At 41.1% G+C, this 21,206-nt stretch overlaps 2 protein-coding genes across 7 annotated transcripts in view; one reads left to right on the top strand and one right to left on the bottom strand.

The window, feature by feature from the left end:
- The window catches only part of RTF2 (replication termination factor 2), a 57,427-nt gene that overhangs the window by 14,812 nt on the left and 21,409 nt on the right, over positions 1-21,206 (bottom strand). The gene's annotated exons all lie outside the window — the stretch shown is intronic.
- The window catches only part of LOC310764618 (beta-1,3-galactosyl-O-glycosyl-glycoprotein beta-1,6-N-acetylglucosaminyltransferase 7-like), a 33,062-nt gene that overhangs the window by 4,197 nt on the left and 7,659 nt on the right, over positions 1-21,206 (top strand). Inside the window, exons 1-6 of one of the 6 annotated variants that reach the window (XM_083618923.1) lie at positions 5,308-5,691; positions 8,562-8,725; positions 9,150-9,278; positions 10,463-11,501; positions 12,996-13,091; positions 14,112-15,525. In XM_083618923.1, coding sequence (XP_083475049.1) covers positions 10,523-11,501; positions 12,996-13,091; positions 14,112-14,341 — 1,305 coding nt within the window. In that variant the 5' untranslated portion in view covers positions 5,308-5,691; positions 8,562-8,725; positions 9,150-9,278; positions 10,463-10,522 and the 3' untranslated portion in view covers positions 14,342-15,525. Of the gene's footprint in view, positions 1-5,307; positions 5,692-7,730; positions 8,726-9,149; positions 9,279-10,462; positions 11,502-12,513; positions 13,092-14,111; positions 15,526-21,206 lie in introns of those variants that run through there. The other 5 variants (XM_083618924.1, XR_014549189.1, XM_083618922.1 and 2 more) reach the window with 5 other exon arrangements.

Below are 21,206 nucleotides of genomic sequence, written 5' to 3'. Positions count from 1 at the left end.
AAACCTAAGAAGACATAAAACAAAAGGAAAAAAGGGAGAGGAAGAGGAAAACAAACTCACTCAGACAACATTTTAGTACCTCTCCTACTTATCCTGTAAGAAATAATATAATCCCTATATTCTGGAATAAGAAGGTTAATCAACCGTATAAATGCGGCTGTTGTTCTATTATGCAATGTACAAAGGCTGTCCTTCTATTCTTTGGAATGGGCTTGTCCTTGGTGAATAGCTGGGCTGCCCTGTGTGTAAAGCCACTGTAACATATCTGCCTGTAAAGTGGGAAGGGATGAAACTGGTCTGCCCAGTCTGAGGGAGTTGAGAGAAGTGGGGCTGTCATTGGTTGTTGTTGTTTTGTGTGTGTGTGTGTCTCTGTGTGTGTGATATTTCATGTGCTAAAAGGTGAGGTTCTTTTGCAGGGGGTGGGGGTAGGTTCCATCTAACCTTGGGGAAGATGCAGCAGACACCATCACTTCCTAGTGCTCTCACCCATCTTCCCTACTCACAGAGGCAATCAGTTTCCACTCTCCTGTGAAGAAGAGTAGCAGTACAGAGCAGCTCTGGAGCTTAATGGTATCAACTGGGCCCCCATGAGCCTTCCTGCTCCAACAGGAATAGCTGTATAAGACAACAGTTTCTAGCTAGTCTCTAGAAGGTCAGCGGTTCACCCTGTAAGGTCAACAACCTCTGGCTGCATTACAGCCAATTTCAGGAAGGTTAGGTCATCACCTGTTTCTGGAATCCTCAGTATCAGGCTGTGATAGAATGATCTTCCATGAATTTGTCCAGATCCCTTTTAAAGCCATCTAAATTGGTGGCTATCACCACATCCTGAGGATGTCAGGATAGATAGGCCATGCTGTGCTAGACGGGCAAATTGACTGGCCTTAAATAATGCAACTTCCTATGTTGCAGAAAACGTGCCATACTGTATATACCTACAGTCTGCCATTCACCAAATGGCTCCAGGATGAGCGATAAAAAATATAACCACTAAAACAACTATAAAATAAAAACCAGAAAGCTAACCGAAAACAAAAAGCAGAAGCACAGAACAACGCAGAAAGGAAAGTGCCCGCTCAACCCACGACCTAGGTAAGAAGTGTTTCCTTGATCAACTGCTCAAAAAACATGCAAAGATGGTACAAGGTGCATCTCAGAGGGGAGCTCATTTCACAAGTTGGGGGCCAACAGAAAGAAGGCTGCCCCACATGCCCCCTTACCACAGAGGGAGGCCTACAAGGAGACTCAGATATTTGCTATTTTTTTTTTTTTTAAATAATATTTATTGAAGTTTCCAAAATACAGAAAGAGAAGAAAAGAAATTATGAAGATACATTCAGAACCTTATTTTCAAACATCCACTTTCTGGGACTCCCCCCTTCCCCCACCCCTACCGTATTCCCCTTTCATATTGTTGTTTCCACAAGTTCTATTTCTGATTTAAAGCACAATTTATATACCCCATTGTTCAAATTTAAATTTATACAAACCTTATGCAACACCCTTGATAAAAAAAAAGCAAAGGATCTCTCCCCATAGCCCACCCCCTTTTCTTTCCACAATGTCCCCCTTTTTTCCCATTAAAGTAAAAGCACACAGAATAAAAGTATAAAAAAATAAAAAATATATTAGAAAAAAGAAAACCAATTCAGAAAATAGTTGCAAGCCTTTGGATTCTAATTCTCCCTCCCCTTCCCCGGTTTAATTTCCCTTATCCTCCAATCTATGTTTCCAGCCTGGAAATCTTAAGTCCATCAATCCCATTTTTCCCCCAACTCCTTGCAGAATTATTTCCCATTTCTAGGATTACTTTCTTTAAAAATTAATTCCTAAATCTTTAAAAATGTCAAATTATAAAATTCCCCCCATTGTTCTTTCAAGGTTATAGTCCAGCTTCCTCTTGTTCCGCTGCTAAAACTTTCTTATTCAGAAGTTTAGTAACTCTACATGGGTTGTTGTTATTCAGGAACAAAAACTTGCGTTCAGTCCCTTCCTTCTTCAGTAAGGTATTCTGTTGTCTCCTTTTAGTCTAAACACCCTGTAGACAAGATTCAGTTTCCGTTTTGCAGCTTTCCCAGGAGATAACCAGTTCTGTGAAATTCCGGAGTGTTGTATTTTTCCCGGCTTACGCCCATCTTTGTAATGTCCCGAAACTCCTCTAGGGGGGTTGTTGTAACTTTGTTTCCAAAAATCCGATTGTTCTCCGTATTTTCGCCATTTTGTATTCAAGTCTTAACAAATTATATCAAGTTGTAACAAATTTGACCAGCAAGGTCCTTGTAATAAAATCCTCTTTAATATTCCGACTTTGACAGCTACTTTGACAGCTGTCAAAATCACCGGCTCTTTTCACCAGGCTCACTCCTCAATCGCCCCGGTTCCCAGGGAGGGGGGTGCATTTTCCTTCTCCTTCAATTCTTCCTCCAGCACAATTCTTGTACTTTCCCATCATGGAATTCTTAATTTAGCAAAGATACCGTTCTTTTTGGGCCTTGGCTTCCCAATCCTTGTTTTAAAATGTCTACAATAGGGAGGGGGACTGACTTCCTTTTTAGATCCCCCCCCGCTCGTCTCAAATCCCAAAAATTTTTCTTCTTTTAAACCCGATTTCCAATTTACTCACGGGTTGTTGTTAAAAGTCCAAATTCTCAATGGAAGAAGTCAGCGCTCTCCGCCGGATGGCATGCGGCTTCGCTCGGCAGGGATGGCAGAGGACTCAAAGCACCACGCTTCTCCCCGGCACCCGATCCGTAGCCTTTAAAAAGGCTCCTTCACGAGTCGGGAGGGCGCTAGCGGTGCTAGCCGAGTCTCCAAGTCCACGGCCCCCGTGGCCGTGGTTTCTAAGGGTCCCCGCATCGCCGGTGCGGTAAAACCCAGCCCCTGCCGAGCCGGCTCCCTCCGGAGCTCGGAGGGAGTCCGCCATTCGGCGATGGCGCCAACCCGGAAGTCCAGATATTTGCTATTGCAGCTTTGTTACAGCTAGGGGATTTTCCTGCTTTTTGAGAGGCAAAGGCACAATGTTATCTAGTTTGGTTCTACAGATGATGTTGCTATGTTGTTTTATTATTAATTAAATCTGTTGGTTGTTTTATGTTGCCCAGGGCAGCCCATGGTGACTTGCAGCCAGCCAGCCAGCCAACCAACTGTTGCAGTTACAGCTCAAATCTCTTCTCTTTAATTGTGCTGCCCTAAAAGTTAATGTCTTGCGTAGCAGGGCCATAAATACAGAATACAATCTATGCAGGCCAGCAACTCTTCAAAGACAGAACAACGCATTTATAACGTAGAACTGTCCAGTTCCAGTCATGATGAAAAAATATCTTTAAAATTAGTGGGGAAGGAAAATGGATAACGTCTCATCACAAATTCCAGTACTCATCAAAAGCAATGTATCTTTAGACTCAGGAGATGGTATCCAATTCATTCGTTCCATTAGGACAAGGATTTACACTCGCAAAACAAAACATCCTCCTCCCTCCCCATTTCCTGTGCCCTCCCCAAATCTACTCCAGAGGGTTGGGGAAAACTCTAGAACAGATTTAAGGAGTGCACAGAGGGAGGAGGAAAGCACTGTGCAAGCAAGAAAGCCTTCCACTGATGGAGCATTCACATAGCACTACTTTGGATACAACCCAAATATTTTTCTGAAGTGTTTACAGGTGGGCATAACAGGGATGTACAGCAAGGAGACAAAAGAAAGCAAATACTTATATATGAATAAGATCACATATTAAGAGCAGGATTTTTTAAAAACACACACACACACACTGCACTTAAAAGGTTGATAGGGCTTAGGAAAAGCTGGGCAGAAAGTGGCAGTTTCCTGTTTTATTGCCTCAAGCATTTTGACATACAGCATGTCTGCTTGGGCTAAGCCCACAACAGAGAACTTTTTTGTGCACCATCAGGAACGTACACGTTTTATTGTACTTATATGGCCATTTAAGCTTCATTTAAAAAAACAAAAACAAAACTCTAGTGCAACATCGCCACCTTCTTTGACAGCACTTCCTGGAACTCCTATGGCTCTACAAGCAGCCATATTTGTTTTTAAAGGGGAGGGAGGCATAGATCTGTTCCGTAGATAGTCTGTCACTATGGGTGGAATTGTCGTAAAAATCTTTGCTGGATGCTGCTCTGCCAGCTATGTAATTGTCACACCAGCGTTTTGCCAGCCTGCTGACCTCCAGACGTTTTGGCCTACAACTCCCATCAGTCTCGCGTGCTGCTTGGGGCTGATGGAAGTTGTAGTCTAAAACATCTGGAAGGCAACAGGCTGGTGAAGGCTAGATTATGCAATAAAATGGCTGGTGATGGTTGATGGTGATTTAACTGGTTTATTGTAGCAAAAGCTTCCGTAGGCAAGAGCCTAAACCATACTTTATATCTTTGGAATTCATGAAAGCATTGATAAATAACTATTTTAGAATGTTAGTTGTCTTTAGCTTTTGTGGAAATAATTCTGCAGTCTCCTTTTAAAAAAAATTAAACAAAATTTCAGTGTTACACGTGCACAATAGCACTTCTCTAAAATAACTGAGTATTCCTGAAAGGCTCAATCTCACTGTGTGAATGAAGCACTCTTCAAAAAAAGCACAATGATAAAGTGTTTAATGAAGCAGGAATGGTAGGGGATTAAATTGAACCCTTGCTGCCCCCTAGACAGTTGATAGGAACAATTTCTGGTTTTAGAACAGGGCTCAGTGCATGGCCCTAACAGCTGAACTGGGGAGAATGGGCACCCCTCTCCCACCTAATTGCATATGTGCTTTTCAAGGCAGCTAGGAATATACACATAGAAACCCATTTCCGTATGTGCATGGCTCCTCCTGATTGCATCCAAATGTCTACCCATATTATTATTATTATTATTATTATTATTATTATTATTATTATTAGAACAGCTTTAGTTAAAACTGAGAATTAGAACAAAGCTACAGAATTCTGCATAGAGACCATTTAAAATTTCTTTCCCCCCACTCCATGCATCCCGCAGCTCTCAATTCATTATTTAAACTTCCAAACCAACCACTTAAATGAAACACAAAAGCATTCACACATTAAGATGACGAAAGAAGTGAAATTATTTAGATTGGGAGGAAGGCACAAAGCCAGATTCCTCAGCCTGATTCATTATTTCTTCACTCCTCCCTGGTAGGCAAAAAATCCTTACACTCCTCTCACATGCCTGTCATCAAGTGGAAAGTTTCAGCAACCGGAGAGTTAAAAAAAGAAAAAGAAAAGAAAAAGATTTTTTTCACATTGTTCACTGTACTCTGCTAGCAGCCTAGAGGTTAAAGCCATACCAAGACTATTTATAATCAACAGCAATGCTTTATCTACAGATCTCATTTAAAAAGACTGGTTTCACTGCCTTAAAAGGCTGTCTGAACAACAACAACAACAAAATCCAGAAAAACACAAGCTATTTTTAATTATGTCATCCAGAACATTATTGCTGCTGAATCCAAAAACACGGGACTTAAGTGGTTAAGGAAAACTAATCCTAAAACACAAACATTTCACGTTAATTATTAACTACTTTCATGTGATGGAAGGTCTCCACATGAGAAAGGGAAGGACCGCATGAGAAAGGGAAGTCTGAATCTGCCTGAAGGGCAATGGATCCTGAGAATTTTCTCTCTCATTTCTCAAATTTGGCTCCAAACAGTCTGCCTTTTCCAGCAGAGGGTGAGTTTATTATTTCTAAACTTTATGGTGTTTTTTTAAAAATTTAAATTACAACCTGCTTCAAAATCAGGGTCACTTACAGTGCAATCCAATATCTGCTTACTCTTGAACTTAACAGGACTTACTTCTGAGTAGACAGAAGTATATAGAATTTTACTGGGGGGGGGGGTGGAGATTCACACCTGTCTATTACCCATTTATTTTCTGCCAAAGCATTTTCTTGAATAAATGTGCCAATCTCTTTCTTAGTAGGTATTGAGCTAAAACCAAACAACTAAAACTGGAGAACGGGCTCTTTTGGTTCACTTAAAAATCGAAATCCTTGTGAGTCAGCCAATTTCCACCCCTACCATAAACAATCCCATGTCAGTCACCTCCTCTAACTCCTGAGATTAGCATTTTTGGAACACAATTTTAAACAGTTAATCCTTGTTTGCGAATAAACATGTTGAACAAGGGAAAACAGAATAACTATCTAGTGTTACATATATAGCATTACAGTTGTTGGTTTCTAGTTGGCAGTATTATTTCACTGCAGTTCCTGCAGTTTAAAAAGAGAAAAGATTTCATCTGAAAAACGAAAGGAAGGGACAATAAAAGTGGCCATCGCTTGTACTGGTTAAGTGTGTTCAGGTTCTGTTGAATTCCGAGAGCTCACCCACTGCTCCTATTCTTAAACATCTTTTAGGGAAGGAGAAGATGGTGGTCTGTTTTGCTTACACTGCAGGAAGGAGCAATCAAACGATATGCCCCAGGGTTAGGCCATTCAGACCACCACATTACTGTTGCTTTTAACTCCCCCCACCCAACAAACTCCAGCCTGAATCTGGCAGCAAGTCTTCCTCTGTGGTGTGCGGCTCTCTCAAGCATGTGGTTTAATTTGTGGAGGAAACTGATGTGTGGAAGATACTGTCTTGGGACAGACAGCTAGAACCGATGCCCTTCTGGTCTATCCAAGCTTTATGATTTATGTTTTGTGGACAAGGCAGTTTATCTTATTCATGAAGCTATGGCTATGCTATGTGTTCTACAAAATATGCAAAGCCAGGATTTTTGAGCACTGGACATTAAAAAGTTGCTCACCCTGAGCTATTCCAGAATCATGGCGCAGTGTTAGTGCCACTTCGCATGGAGCAAACAGTATGAAATCTTCAGCACATTCCTTTTATTGTGTACACGGATGCTGGGAACTTGCCACAAGCCATGGTTTCTCAATGCACCTAACATGGGCTCAGATGAAATGATGAACTATGGTTTGGCAACTTAGGACCACATCTGTGGGCATGTGATATGGGGTGGGAAATTTCCTGGAGGAAAATTCATGTTTTATTTTTCTGTGGACAAATAATCAGTTTTGTATGTTCACTAGTAACAATGAATAGGTACCTAACTGCAAATAGAATAGGAGGAACTGTGGAAGTTTCCAAGTTGTAATTAATGCTTTTCAAGTGATTATTTCTAGCAAGTATGTGAGTCTGCGCATCAACCACAATTCTTTGGGTTCCTAATTTTGTGTTCAACAGTTTTCAATACCTTTACTTTTTTCTTAAATGCAAACAACACAAGTAAGTACATGCTGCTATCTTTGGGTGTGAGACAATAATGGGTGTGAGACAATCAGGAAAAGCCACTCAAAGAGGAACATAAAAAGAAGGAGGAGCTTATGAGAAGGGCCAGGAAAACTATGGCAGGATACACAATGCCACACCATGGCAGCCTCAGAAAACTGTCACAACATGCAGCCTCAGAAAAAAATTATAGTGCAAATGCACGTCAACCCAAATGTACTGACACTAAAGCATCAGTGCTGCTAGGGCCGTTTCCTCTTTTGCTTCATTCTGAATTGCTGACGACATATTATTACGACAATGTTGTTTTCCTAGCACCTCTACTCAACAGAACAAAACCTTTACTTTGAAATATCTGCAGAACAGAGACACCGGCAGGTGGAGAAGAGTCTTCAGCAATCTGTTTCTGATGCTGTTGCTCGGGCAGTAATACTTTGTGTTCGAAACAGTGGCGTGGCAAGCAGGGAAAAACATCCCTATTTCCATCTGTGAAATGCTGTAGCGTGATGTCCTGGTGACACTTCCTGTCAAACGTGTCTGGAGTCACATTTTGTGTGTCCTGCCACAGCCTGACCTTGAATACAGCCGGTGCTGGCTCTCCTCCTACCTAGCCTCTTATAGCAGGGAAATGTCAGTTCCAAATGCAAGTGGCTTCAGTCTGTCTCAGTAGGCAGAGTATCTTAAGGATGCAAATTTCTTTCCAGTGATGTTTACATGTGCAGAGGCTTTTAAAGCTTTTCGTGAACTGTAGGGACTTCCTGACCCCCAATGCTCTGCTCACGCACTTCCCGGTGGCAGTGTTGTTACAACATCAGCCGTAGGTCTGCCTAATCCAGAGCGATTTTCTACTCCCTTTTTTAAAAAAATTGCTCATCCACCGTAGCACAGCCTTTCTGGCTCTGTGACACAGCCAGAGCTTCCCTACTGTAACACCCCTTAAACACACTCGGTAACCCTCACAACAGGGTACATAATGTCCATTATGCTAATCTATTCTTGGCTCTGTTAGTCACTTGGCAGCAGACTGCAATCTCAGAGCAAGCGTGATTCTGTTTTGCTGAGAAAACTTTGCACCCACCTTTCAAAGACTCCCTCCTCCTCCCCCTTCTCCCCCCCCTTCCTCACATCATCCAAAACCTGATGCGAGAACTGAACCTTTGCAGATTCAGTGGACGCATGAGGCTTGCATTAAGAATACGCCGGACTGCTTCCATGTGTATGTTTACACAGTAAGCCAATCCCCTATGAGCCTCCAAGCAAACGCTATTCTGCTGGGACTACTATTCCTGATGTTTTTCTTAGGCCCGCACAGGCAGCACCGCAGAAGAGCAGTGTGACTAAGGCAGAGACAGGAGTAAGCAGCAAAATGGATGCATCTTCCATCTAGCACTACACAGAAAGGATTTCATCAGCACAATGAATTGGGGGAAAGGACACTCTTCTGACTTGAAGACCAGGATAGACTGGTAAGGAAAATGAGCTGCATTTCTTCTTTGAGTGCCTTCAGAATGTGTTTCATTTTTGTTTTGCATGTTGTCCCTTGAAAGCTTGCAGTCAGAATATGTATGCAGGTTGAATAAGTATAACTGATTAAAACTAAAGCTTAGATATTACAAAAAAACACACAACACCAGCTAAATAAAAAAATATAATCTAAAGATTTTGCTGTGCTGGCTGTTGATCAGATAGGAGGAATTCAAATTATCATCAGTGCTGAACAAAATAACAATGACATGATATTTTTGATTCTACATATTGGCATTATTTCTACTGAATAAAGTTTTCAAACCTGGAAAAACATGGTGAAATCCATACTGCCTGACCGCCTATTTAGGGTCACAAAGCATTTCAACGGACTGCTCCTTCTGCTAAATATTTTCCCCCCTCTAGTACTGCATATATCCAGCATCTAAGAGTTCAAGGACAGAGACTTCTGAGCTGCAAGAAAACATACCTCTGTGCTGAGAAGCATAGGATGTTACAACGAAGTCAAGTTTGTGTAAGACCACATTCAGAAAGGTAAACATGTGAAATAGTAAACAATTTTGCTAAAATAGGTCTGGAAGCATCAAACTTACATAGCAGGGCAAGGCAAAACAATGTTGCTAGGGTTAGAATGCTTTACCTAGGAAAACACTGAAGTGTGTTAAACACACTGATTTTCATTTTATAAACTGCATTCAAAAGCACGCTTAGTGCTAATAAAATGTAAATAATAAAAGTGTTTTAATTTAAACTTTGTTACAACAGTGGCAACAGTGTGGCCTTTTCTGCAGTGACAAAAGTGGTAATGTATTGGCTGTATTACTAGAACAGAAGATCCCTACTCTTCTTGGAGAAAAACCCATTTAAGTAAAGGGATAGTGAATCATATATATCAGGCATGTCCAACTTTCAAGAGGCTGCGATCTACTCTCAGTATAAAAAAACTGGCAGTGATATACCCATTGTTATTGCCAAGGGTTTTCGAGCTTTTTTGGGGTACTAACCAAAGTTGTTGAGCTTTTTTGGGGGGGTTAATTAGTCCCGCGATCGACCAGGAACACCCCTGCGATCGAAGGATTGGACATGCCTGATATATATGATGGCATGCATGCTAAAAAAAATTATAAATCACTGCCAGGATCCAGACAATTGTTCATCTAGACCCACATAAGCAACAGGACTTTGCATTGTGTCTCTCAAGCCAGCAACTATGCTCCCACCCCTCAAAATACTGAACGGTAAACCCAGGGAAGTTGCAAAAGCAATTGCACAAAGGGCAGGCGGGGAGGGGGTGTGGATACAAAAAAATAATAATTAACAAATTAAAAGAGCTAGATGCAACTAAATAGCTCTTTGGATCCTGGTTTTAAAGGATGAGACATTGCATTTTTTCTCAGACTTAAACCTTGTCTCCACCCTTCCAGGAACAAGGTATATTCAACCTAAAGAAACCGCAGAATTGCTGAGCTGATATCAATAGAATGGATTTGGTAAAAACCACACCTGCCACCATCATGTCTGGTTTTACCAGGAACAAAAACTGAAAATTGCTTCAACAAAAACCTACAGCCAACTGCAGAAGCTTAAGCCACAATTAAGCCTGCCTTTCAGGAAACAAAATTTTCACCAGAAGTTCAGTCCTGGTTGCCTCTAACAGAATGAACACATCATCAGGGTGAAGGTAACAAAACACTAATTTTCCTTTCTCCCCCTCACAGGTACAACTGAACGCTGTTTCACTGAACAATGGTAAGAACAAAACAACTGGAGTGCAAAAGATGAACCTACTTGAGACAGCAAAATCAGGCTTTTTTATATGCATCGTGGGTTGCATTATCATCTGTGCTTTCGTCTACATAAGGAATACAATCCCCAAGGAAGGCGATGAGCAAAAATTCCTCCCAGAATTAGCAGAGTGTGGCGATTACCCCGATGAGCTTTGCTCGGCCCTCTTTGATGGGAAAGATGCTGCTCCTCAAATTGGCCACTTGTGCCAGCAGGTTATCCGCAGGCAAGAAATGTCTACCTGCATACAGACGCCTTGCAACTGCTCGACACTTCAGAAGAGACTTCACTTCATTACAAGTCCTCTGTCAGAAGAAGAAGGCAACTTCTCCTTCGCGTACATCATCACCATTCACAAGGAGCTGGACATGTTTATAAAATTACTCAGAGCCATTTATGTGCCTCAGAATGTTTACTGTATACACATTGACAAAAAATCATCAAAGGATTACAAGTCGGCTGTGCAAACCCTGGTTAACTGCTTTGAAAATATTTTTATCGCTTCGAGGACAGAGAATGTTGTCTATGCAGGATTTTCCAGATTACAAGCCGATATCAACTGTATGAAGGACTTGATTCATTCAAAAAATCAATGGAATTATGTTATTAATCTTTGTGGCCAGGATTATCCCATCAAAACTAATAAGGAACTTATGCAGTACATCAAAAGCAAATGGAATGGTAAAAATATGACTCCAGGAATTGTTCAACCGCCTCATATGAAATACCGGACACATGTGAGTTACAAAGAATATGTGCATTCAGAAAAATCTTATGTGTATCCAACGAAGAATGTGAAAAGTGAACCTCCCCATAATTTGACTATTTATTTTGGGGGTGCCTACTATGTACTCACAAGAGAATTTGTACAGTTTATACTGACTGATACACGTGCAAGAGATTTGCTTGAATGGTCAAGGGATACCTATAGTCCGGATGAGCACTACTGGGTCACCCTCAACCGCCTACCAGGTAAGCAGCTATTTATACTGAACACTGTTTCCAAGTCTTGAATATTCAAGTCCAGGAGCCAGTGAGTTCAGCTTCCCTAAGCTATTTCCCCATCATTTGACCCTTTCAGTATTGAGCAAATATTAAACCAACAGTTTTCAGCACTGAAATGTGATGTCAACTTGCCAGGTACGAAATGAAAAAAAAAATCCTGATTTTTAAGGGGCTTTTCCTGACTCCACACAACCCATTGGTTGTTGTTCTTGTGTTTTTTGTTTTTATAAAAAACTATAGGCAGGAAAAGCAGATTTTTTTTTCAATCCTTAGGACCTACCTGAATGTATATTTTAAAAATAGAAATCAGGCCTCTTCTACCTTTAAACAGAAAAACAACACCGTAAAACCACTCGGTATTGATATAGGGTCTACCAATTCCACAAACTGTTACGATACTAGGTGTCCTAAGCAATGTTTATAACAGGAATAAGGAGGAACTAGATCCAGATGATAGGCCAAGTTTCAGCACAATGGTGGCAGGCAACCAATTTTTTGCCCATGTGGTTTGAAAATAAATTCTGTCTCCAAAGGCTTATCAACTGAGTGTTGAGGCTTGCAAAGCACCACACCCAGCACTATGCAAGTACTGGGTGTCAGCTGACTGGTGGTGCCCATAAACCCTCTGTCAATCTAGTTGCATTCTTTACCTGCTACACATCTGGTGTCACATAGGCCAACGGGTGTAGAACGTATGGGCATGGCCTTTGACAAAACTGCTCAGAGGCTAAATGGGGAGGCCCAAACCTTGGTTAAATGGGACACCCCCTTTCTAGGTTGGTGGAATTGTCCCATATGAGGGTCCGCAGTTGTAGATTTAGAAGTATGAGCATGAGACTGGAGACTGGAATTAAAGGTCTCACTCATGCAAGCTCTCTCAACAGCATCTCCTATCTGCCTGCCAAGAATAGCAGAGTCAATAGAATTCATTCTAGTAGTATCTACAGCCTTCTAAGCTCTCTTTCCTTCTTTTCCTTAGAGAGCTCCTGGCAGGCTGCTCCTTGCAAGCAATGGGGAATTATAAAGGGTGTTATGCCACAGTCCTATGCTGAAGCAGTTTCCCTACATCAGGCACGATCACATCTTTCTGGAACATGTGGTGCTCTAATGGAGAATAATTGGCACCCCTGAACCATGCAAGTTCATATTGGGCAGAATTTTTCAGAGGCCTCTCCAGATGTTGGGACTTGCATCACTGAATTTTGACATAGCAATGAAGGACTCCTGCACTACCACCACCTTTCAGAACAAAACGCAGTGCTTTTCTAAAGAGAGCTATGATTGCTGAATATTTAGTGTATCTCATGGGATGAGGAAATATTGGAACTGCAAATAGAAGAGGAACCCCCAGTCCAGAAAAGCTCGGGATTGCTAGCCACCCCTTGGGAGTAACAATACTGAGAGGTGGCCTATGAATTCAAACAAAATAACAGCTAATGTTGCTTTCAATTTGGTTGCTAGATGCTCCAGGTGCAACACCAGATGCACAGTGGGAAGGAAACATACGTGCTATCAAGTGGAGAGATCAAGAAGGGAAAAGCCACAACGGTTGCAAAGGTAAATATAATAAACTGCACACAGCACACATCCCCTGGGACAGCCATCTGCCAAACACAAAGAAAGCACAACTTCCATGCATCTGGAAACCTGCAAGCTGAGCAGCAGACTCAAGTTGAGCAGCAGACTCCCCACTGAGGAAATGGAGGCTGTACAGCAACAGAGCTGATAAAACTACAGCCGGTGAAGGGATGAGTTGCTTCTACTGGATAACTGTAACTACTTTCCTGTAATTGGTTTCCAATACGTACCTCAATATTCATTCACAAAGCATTTTTTAAAAAGCAACATGCACTGACATATGTAGGAACAGATATAATGGATTGAGAATCCAGTAGCAATTTTACAGCAATGTGTTTATTTATATCCCCCAGCTTTCAGTGATGGCGCTCAGGGTAGCATACACGATCATCACCCGCTCAGTTTATCATCACAACTCACCTCAAGTGAGCTTCATGGCTGGGTGGGGATTTTAACCTGGGTCCCATTCCTAATCTGACAAACTAACCTTAATACAGTACCAAACTTATTTAGCTTGCACCTAAGAAACACATGGTTTGTGAATAAGAAAAAGGGTTCATTTATTCCTTAAAGATCTGCATTAATTTTGAAACAGATCTGGATGCATTTATGATGGATACTGCACGTCTAAGAAGTCCCCTCCTTTGTTGATCATGTTCAGAGAGATAGTATTTGTGCAGGATCAAAAGCAAATGTGGTAAAAAAAAAAAAAAAGGAATCCTAGGGTTTAGTGCAGGCATAAGGCAAACTCGGCCCTCCAGATGTTTTGGCACTACAACTCCCATCATCCATAGCTATAAGGACCAGTGGTCAGGGATGATGGGAATTGTGGTCCCAAAACATCTGGAGGGCCGAGTTTGCCTATGCCTGGTTTAGTGGGACCTTGCTTAAACAACAGAACTGCCTTTCCCCACCTCTAATGTAAAATGTCCACCACATATTTCCCTTTCTGTGTTGCATGCAATCTGGGGTTGTCAATTTGCTATTTTGCTTTTGCAGGCCATTACGTCAGAGACATTTGTGTGTATGGTCTTGGGGACTTAAAGTGGATCCATGAATCTCCCTACTTGTTCGCCAACAAATTTGAGCCGGCAACCTATCCACTTGTGATGGAATGCATGGAGAGGCATTATAGGCGGAAGGTACTCCAGCAAGCTGAAGTCCCACTGGAAGCACACTGGTATTTGCAAGAACATACATTTCAACGTGAAGCAGAACAACTGAAATAACCATTGCAAATATTTGGAGGACAAAGAAGAACAAAAGAAAAAAAAGAGGAAAAAGTATACATTCCAAAGCACATATCAGTTATGGAATCTGTGCAATACAGTAGCATGTTCTATCTCTGAGGGCGTAAAAACGGAAAACATCTTTTAACAGAAAGAAGAGACAATGTGTTCTGAATTCAGTGACTTTACCAATACTGATTTCTCCAGACTACTATCACCATCCCGAAATAGGGCAGCAATTTTAATCAACACTGTGTTCAATTAAATATTCCTTTGATGAAAATCAAGGAACAAAAATTTTAAATGTTCAGCAGTATTTCAATACAAGCACCACGACCAGCGGTAGCTTCTGGAAGGCACACAGCAGGGACCTCCACAGCAGCAGAGGCTCTCCCTGACAAATTTGCACCCCATCCAGCAGTGCTGCTCAAGGGATTAGGACTGCCCTGAATTTGCCCCCACTCCTCAAAAAATCAAGTTGCACATTAACTAGAGAAGCAACCAGTGTATATACAGTCTACCACCATCCTGCAACTAAGTGAAGAATCTGTGGTAAAAGCTGAAATTCAGTGCACCGTATGCCTTGATTCAGACGGAAGGAAGAATTAAGCCCGTTTACTGAAAAGAAAGCGGCAGTGAAGGAACAGATGGCACTGAACAAAGACATTCAATTATTTCAATTGAATGCCAGACATTGTATATGTTTTGAACTGAAAGTTTACAAGAAGGCTTACAGGGAGAAGGTAATTTTATAAACTATTAAATTAATTATTGCCTAAGATTTTGAAAAATTTTTTAATTATAACTGTGTGATGGCTGCAAGTTTTCTAATGTCAGGTAAAAAAAACCCCCTGTACTAAATGCATGGATCTGTTTTTGTTTGCGTGTGTGCTTGTGGTTTTCAGGACAGAGATTTGTATCTGAATGCTTGTTGTTGTTGTTTTAATTTAAGATGAACATGTTAGAACAGGGATGGTCAACAGAAGGCCCAAAGGTCAGATACAAGGCCCAAAGGTCACAAAACAATTTTTTTTTACTGTTAATAAAAGTGTGTGAAAAGTGACCTATTGTTTCACTTGTAAGAGAAAGGGAGATTATTTTTGAAGCACTGAAAAACAGTTTATTTCCACACTTTAATGTTTTACCTCTCTGAATTTTATATAATAAAATGCTCTAGCAATGCAGGTGGTGCATGTGCTCCATAACTGACTGCTCACAAGCCACTGAGTAAAGCCTTACCAGCTATGAACGAATCTCATCAAGTCACAATATATTGTTGCAAATCCCCAGAATCTGCCGAGCAGCAGCGAGATTCTAGGGGGTTCTGGCTGCTTACCCAAGGTCATGTTTCCGCTGGGAATCAACACACAGCAGAGGCTGTCATGTCTTTAATAAATACGGTTTATCAACGCATATTTACACCTGGCTCTACTTTGGAGAGAGGTCAGAGCAATACATCTCAAGAAGGAACTCCTCCCCACAGCAGTGCCGCATCTGATTCCAAGACATCTCTGTGCCTCTGTGCCACCTGCCAAAGCACCCACATTGAGTTCTCCCTATTTCCTCCTCCTTGTTCCCCGAACACCTCTTGCCAAGCAATTCCTCCCCTTCTGCCTGTTTGCCAAGCCTAGTTTTAAAAGGTGACATTTTCCCTGTAACCCACACCCTTGCACAGCGTAACCATGGGAACCTCTGGATTTCTCTGTGACGAGCCATCAACACCTTTTGTCATGCTCATGGCCTCTATTCTGTGAACTGCCCTGAGATTTTTTAATGGAGGCGGTGTATAAATTTAACAGATAAAAATAAATAAATATCCGAGGTGAGGCCCTGGTCTGGAAAGGAAGCTCAGCCTATATTTTTTCCCACTGGCCCAGCATCTTCCCTTCAATACTCCAAATATTATCTACATTCTACCATTTTACTAATTTCTAAAATTCACTAATTCTAAATCTGTAACAATGTATTTCTAACCACCACCACCCAGCTTTTCCCCCTTCGGCCCACTGTTTAAGCATGCTTAACTCTGTGCTGGATATAGGCCTGTGTTCAAAAATTGATAAACCCTCTGCCACCTGCAATCTCAAGTGTTGCAAGTCTATTCTACCATCTCATTCCGCTGAAGCTAGCTGACTGCTAGTTTTATTGTCCTTATATTTTAAGCAGAAGATGAAAAGTTTGGAAACGAGCCTAAAAAGACATTATTTAACAAAGAAGGCTCAGAAAAAAGATTACTCAAACATTTTAACCCCATTATAGCTATAAGTGTTTCACAAAAACTTGCTTATAAGTGAAAAAAAATCCTATGATGAGGCCTGCTTTCACAGAGACAGGCTTCATTTTAGGTATGAACCAAGTCTTGTGTCAATGGAAGCAAACACTTGTCCCTTTTAGATCTACCTTCCTATCTGCCTCAGCCCTAATTCAGACTTGCAAGCTGAACATGCAAATTATATTTATTGGGAACTGCTGAAAGCTGAACTGCAAAGCCGTTTTATACACATGGTGTAGGATGAGAGAAAGGAATCTGGATGTGACTCAGAAGCCATATAATTTCTACTAACGCTGCACATGATCACTGCCGTAATGACGGGCAAAAAGGAATATATGCCAGACAAACATTTTGCTTTCAGCCACTTAACAGAGTGCTCATAAACAGGATCTAGAAAAATAAAAAGCAGCCACAGGAAGGATGCACCTCACCCAACATCTCTACGCAATCATAAAACACTGACTTTGGAAATAGAGCTTTTTGTTTGCAGGACTCCATTGCTAGTCCTAGTTTGCAGTGAAAACCCTTGTTCCCTGAAAGCTACAGAGCAAAGCCAACAGAGCCCAATTCCTACCTCTGCTCAACAAGCTGATAAGGTTGTTCGGTAGTTTTTCTCAGACATGCTCCCTTTCCCCTCACCATCCCAGAAACAACTGCTACATTCACCATAGGGATCCAGGTCAACGGCCTAGATTAGCTGTTAGTTACAACAGAACATATATATTCAGCAGCCAAAATAGCATAAAAGGGAAAGTGTCTTATGTTCTACCTCCACAAGGAAACCAGAGACCGAGAAACCCCATTACAGTGAATTCCGAGGTTTCTTAGAAGCATGCCATCATTTTGCGCTTTGACGAATGCTCCTTTCCAGTTGAACACAGAAGGCTTTAGGAGTTATGAACGCCTTCAGCTATGTATACAATAGCGAGGCTTGTTCCTCTTTTATAGGTAGAGAATCTAAGCCACAGAAAAGCAGACCGTAGCAACATACTGTTCTACTGGGTTTCTTTCACGGCTTCAAAAAGGTCTCACTGTTACCAACCAGCTAGTGGGGGTGACACCAAGTCTACTGTGCAGCAACCAAATGAAGGTCCCACCACCACAGTGAAAAAGTAGCCAGGCCTCCTACTGCTTTGACCAGCAGCTTAAGCAGAAAGTTATCAGAACAAGCCATTAAACATTTTCCCACAACCACGAGAATTTTCTTTGGCAGTGGAGTTTATTTTAAATAACCTCTAACCTCAGGACCAGTCATCTGCTCCGCTATTTATTTGGGAAACTAACCCCCATGTCCCTTGCTCTCTCAAGTATTTTTTTAAAAAGATAACATAAAAAAAACCCCACACACATCAGGATATGAATCTTATATGCTTCATATCTTGTAGAGAATCACTGATGTGCCACACTTACTTCAAGGTGGGGGGTGGAATTGATATTTTGACTAGATTTAAGCTATAGAAACTGGCAGAAAGCTGTGACTGCAGGTGGGGATTTTTCTCACGCTCATCATTAATTTGAAATTAGCTTTTTAAACAAACCACTGTAATGCTTCAGTTATGTTTCTCTTTTCAAAAGGGTGTTCAAGCAAGGGACCATAATGCTGGCTTTCTTGTGGGAGCCAGCACTGGATCATAGATCATAGAATTGTAGAGTTGAAAGGGACCCCACAAGTCATCTAGCCCAACCCCCTGCAATGCAGGAATCTCAACATGACAGATGACCACCCAACCTGCTTAAAAAGCTCCAAGGAAGGAGAGTCCAACACCTCTTGTGGGCGTCTGTTCCACTGTCGAACAGCTCCACAATGCTAAGTTTTAGAATCAAGGTCGAGAACAGAGAAAAATCAAAGGAAAGCCACTGAAACACTAGTTAGGACACTAGCAAAGTGTCCATCAGTGTGATGGGCTGTATTTATTTTCTGGATTTAGTGACTGGATGTGTAATAATAATAATAATAATAATAATAATAATAATAATAATAATTATTATTATTATTATTATTATTATTATTATTATTATTATTTATACCCCGCCCATCTGGCCGGGTTTCCCCAGCCAATCTGGGTGGCTTCCAACCAAGTATTAAAATATAGTGGTCTGTTAAACATTAAAAGCTTTCCTAAACAGGGCTGCCTTCAGGTGTCTTCTAAAAGTCTGGTAGTTGTTCTTCTCTTTGACATCTGGTGGGAGGGCGTTCCACAGGGCAGGTGCCACTACCGAGAAGGCCCTCTGCCTGGTTCCCTGTAACTTGGCTTCTCACAGTGAGGGAACCGCCAGAAGGCCCTTGGCGCTGGACCTCAGTGTCCGGGCAGAACGATGGGGGTGGAGACGCTCCTTCAGGTATACTGGACCGAGGCCGTTTAATGGTAATCTGGGGCAGGATCCCAGCTTTTCATGATTCCACCCCCTTATAAAAATGAATGCCTCTTCTGTAGGAAAGAACAAAGGAGCTGCAACTGAGAAGTAGTGAGTGAAATAACCAAGTAGTGAGTGGAGAGAGGTTACAGGCATAGGTGGGAAATTGAGTGGGTGCTGTCCAATGTCAGGGGAAAGGGAGCTCATTTCACCTTTATGTTTTCCCCAACGGTAGCCCCCAAACTTTATCAGTGGGAGCCACTAACTTATGTGGAAGAAGGCAACAGAGTGCCTACCAAGAGCTTTTTAATGGTGGAAACCCATGTATGGATACATCCCTTCCAAAGGAACCAAGCACCAGAAACCCAGTGCAACTAAGATGCACATCAGTGAACCAGATATTGTACTGTACATACATTTGATATTCAACACCATTGGCAAGAATGTGGTGAGCAGTAGGCCAGCAATTCCAATTACCTTTTGCCACTTTTTGTTGGTGCTACAGGGACTGTGAAACCCAGTTACAGAATAAAATAAGAAATGCAGCAAGGAATAAACGCCTTCACCTTCCAATTACTGAGCCTTTTGAGCATATTGCCTTCATGAAGGCAACTGAGACAGCTAAAGAAACATAACATGAAAGCAAAGATTCTCACCACAGCCACAAGAAACAGGATTCCAGGGAGATCATGTGACCATGGCTATTACAGCCCTCTTGTTAAAATTCAAAAATTCTGCAAATTGTTATTTAAATCAAGAGAAACAAATGTGGATCCCAGTGGCATCCAAGTGTATGAATCAAAACCTCCAATTCACAAAAGTTTGATTTAAGAACTGATTTAAAAAATCAGAACAGTCTACATTTAGCTTGGGTCAACTGCTCTGTTAAGAAGATAATATACTTGAACAAAACATTGAACTTAATTACTTCCAAGTAGGCATGTACTGGATAGCACTGCTAGTGTTGTGAATAGTTTTTTTTTAAAGAACAAATATTTAATGAGATTTAAAATAGTTGATGTCATAAACGTGTGATCAGCTTTACTGTATGCACCTTATCAATTCCAGATGGACTACTATACAGATTGCAAGCAACTTATCATATCCATTGCTGTTTACTAGGGTTGTGCTGTTCACTTAATTATCCTAGCTGCCTGTTACAGCAATATGATTATGTGAAAGGAAACAGCATGATGCATGGCAGCCAACAAATTAATTCCATGTATAACAAAAGACTTTGCACAATTTCTTTTTAAAGTCATAGCACGTATGTAATAGCTGTTATCACCAAGTTCAGTATATCTGTATAGAGATTCAAATATTGCACCATCTCAAATGAGGAAAAATTTCTTGTCTGAATGTCTTGTATTTGTTTGTTTTTTACCTAGGCATTTGGTTAAATGTGACATTTTAAATTTTGTCGTTGTTTTGCTGCTTGTCCACTTTGTGACAGAATTGTTAACTTGTTTATTGGACTTTTTAATATGATTTTGTAATTTTTTGTGTATTATTTTTATTATTCTGTTCCCTACTCCGGGATTCAAAACATTCAATGAAGAGCAGGCTATAAATACTGTAAATAACTAAATTAAGAGACAGAAACCTGTGCAAAAGTGTGCATTGTGATAAGATGAAATGAATCTTCTTTTCAAAACAAAATGCTTAAGATGACATTCAAACCTGCTGCATAAGTCTTTGTGATTTCATTTCATTAGATGTACCTGCAACTAATTAATTAATTACATTTATTAATTGTATTTCTATTCCACCTTTTTCACCAAGGAGCTCAAGGTGGCAAACATGGTTGTCCCACTCTTCATTTGATCCCCACACCACCACTCTGTGCGTAGGTTAGGCTGAAAGGCAGTGACTCGCTCAAGGCTACACAGTGCTCTCCCAGGTTCAACAATCTAACCATTACATCAGCAACGATAAACCTAAAGATGCTCACAGGTGAACTCTGCTCTGCAGAAGCCTTAACTGGGTCTTCATTTGTTTCCCATGTACATATCATTTTGTAACGCATTGATCTTTAGGCTGAAACTAGGGGAGATACTGGAAATAGTACAGAAGCAAACTACATATGGTTCCATCCAAAGTGTTTTGTTTTCCTGCCTTGAAATAGTTAAGTGTGTTGCGCTTCCTCAATACACTAGCATTTTACTCAGGTTCATAAACAAGTTACTTGGCTGGTGACCACTGGCAAGAAATGGCTTGTTTTGACTTTATATTCACAAC

The sequence above is a fragment of the Podarcis filfolensis genome (assembly GCF_964270895.1).
Source record: "Podarcis filfolensis genome assembly, chromosome: 6".
NCBI lineage: Eukaryota > Metazoa > Chordata > Lepidosauria > Squamata > Lacertidae > Podarcis > Podarcis filfolensis.
Note: the sequence above shows the minus strand (reverse complement) of the source record. Positions and strands in the feature narration are given on the sequence as shown.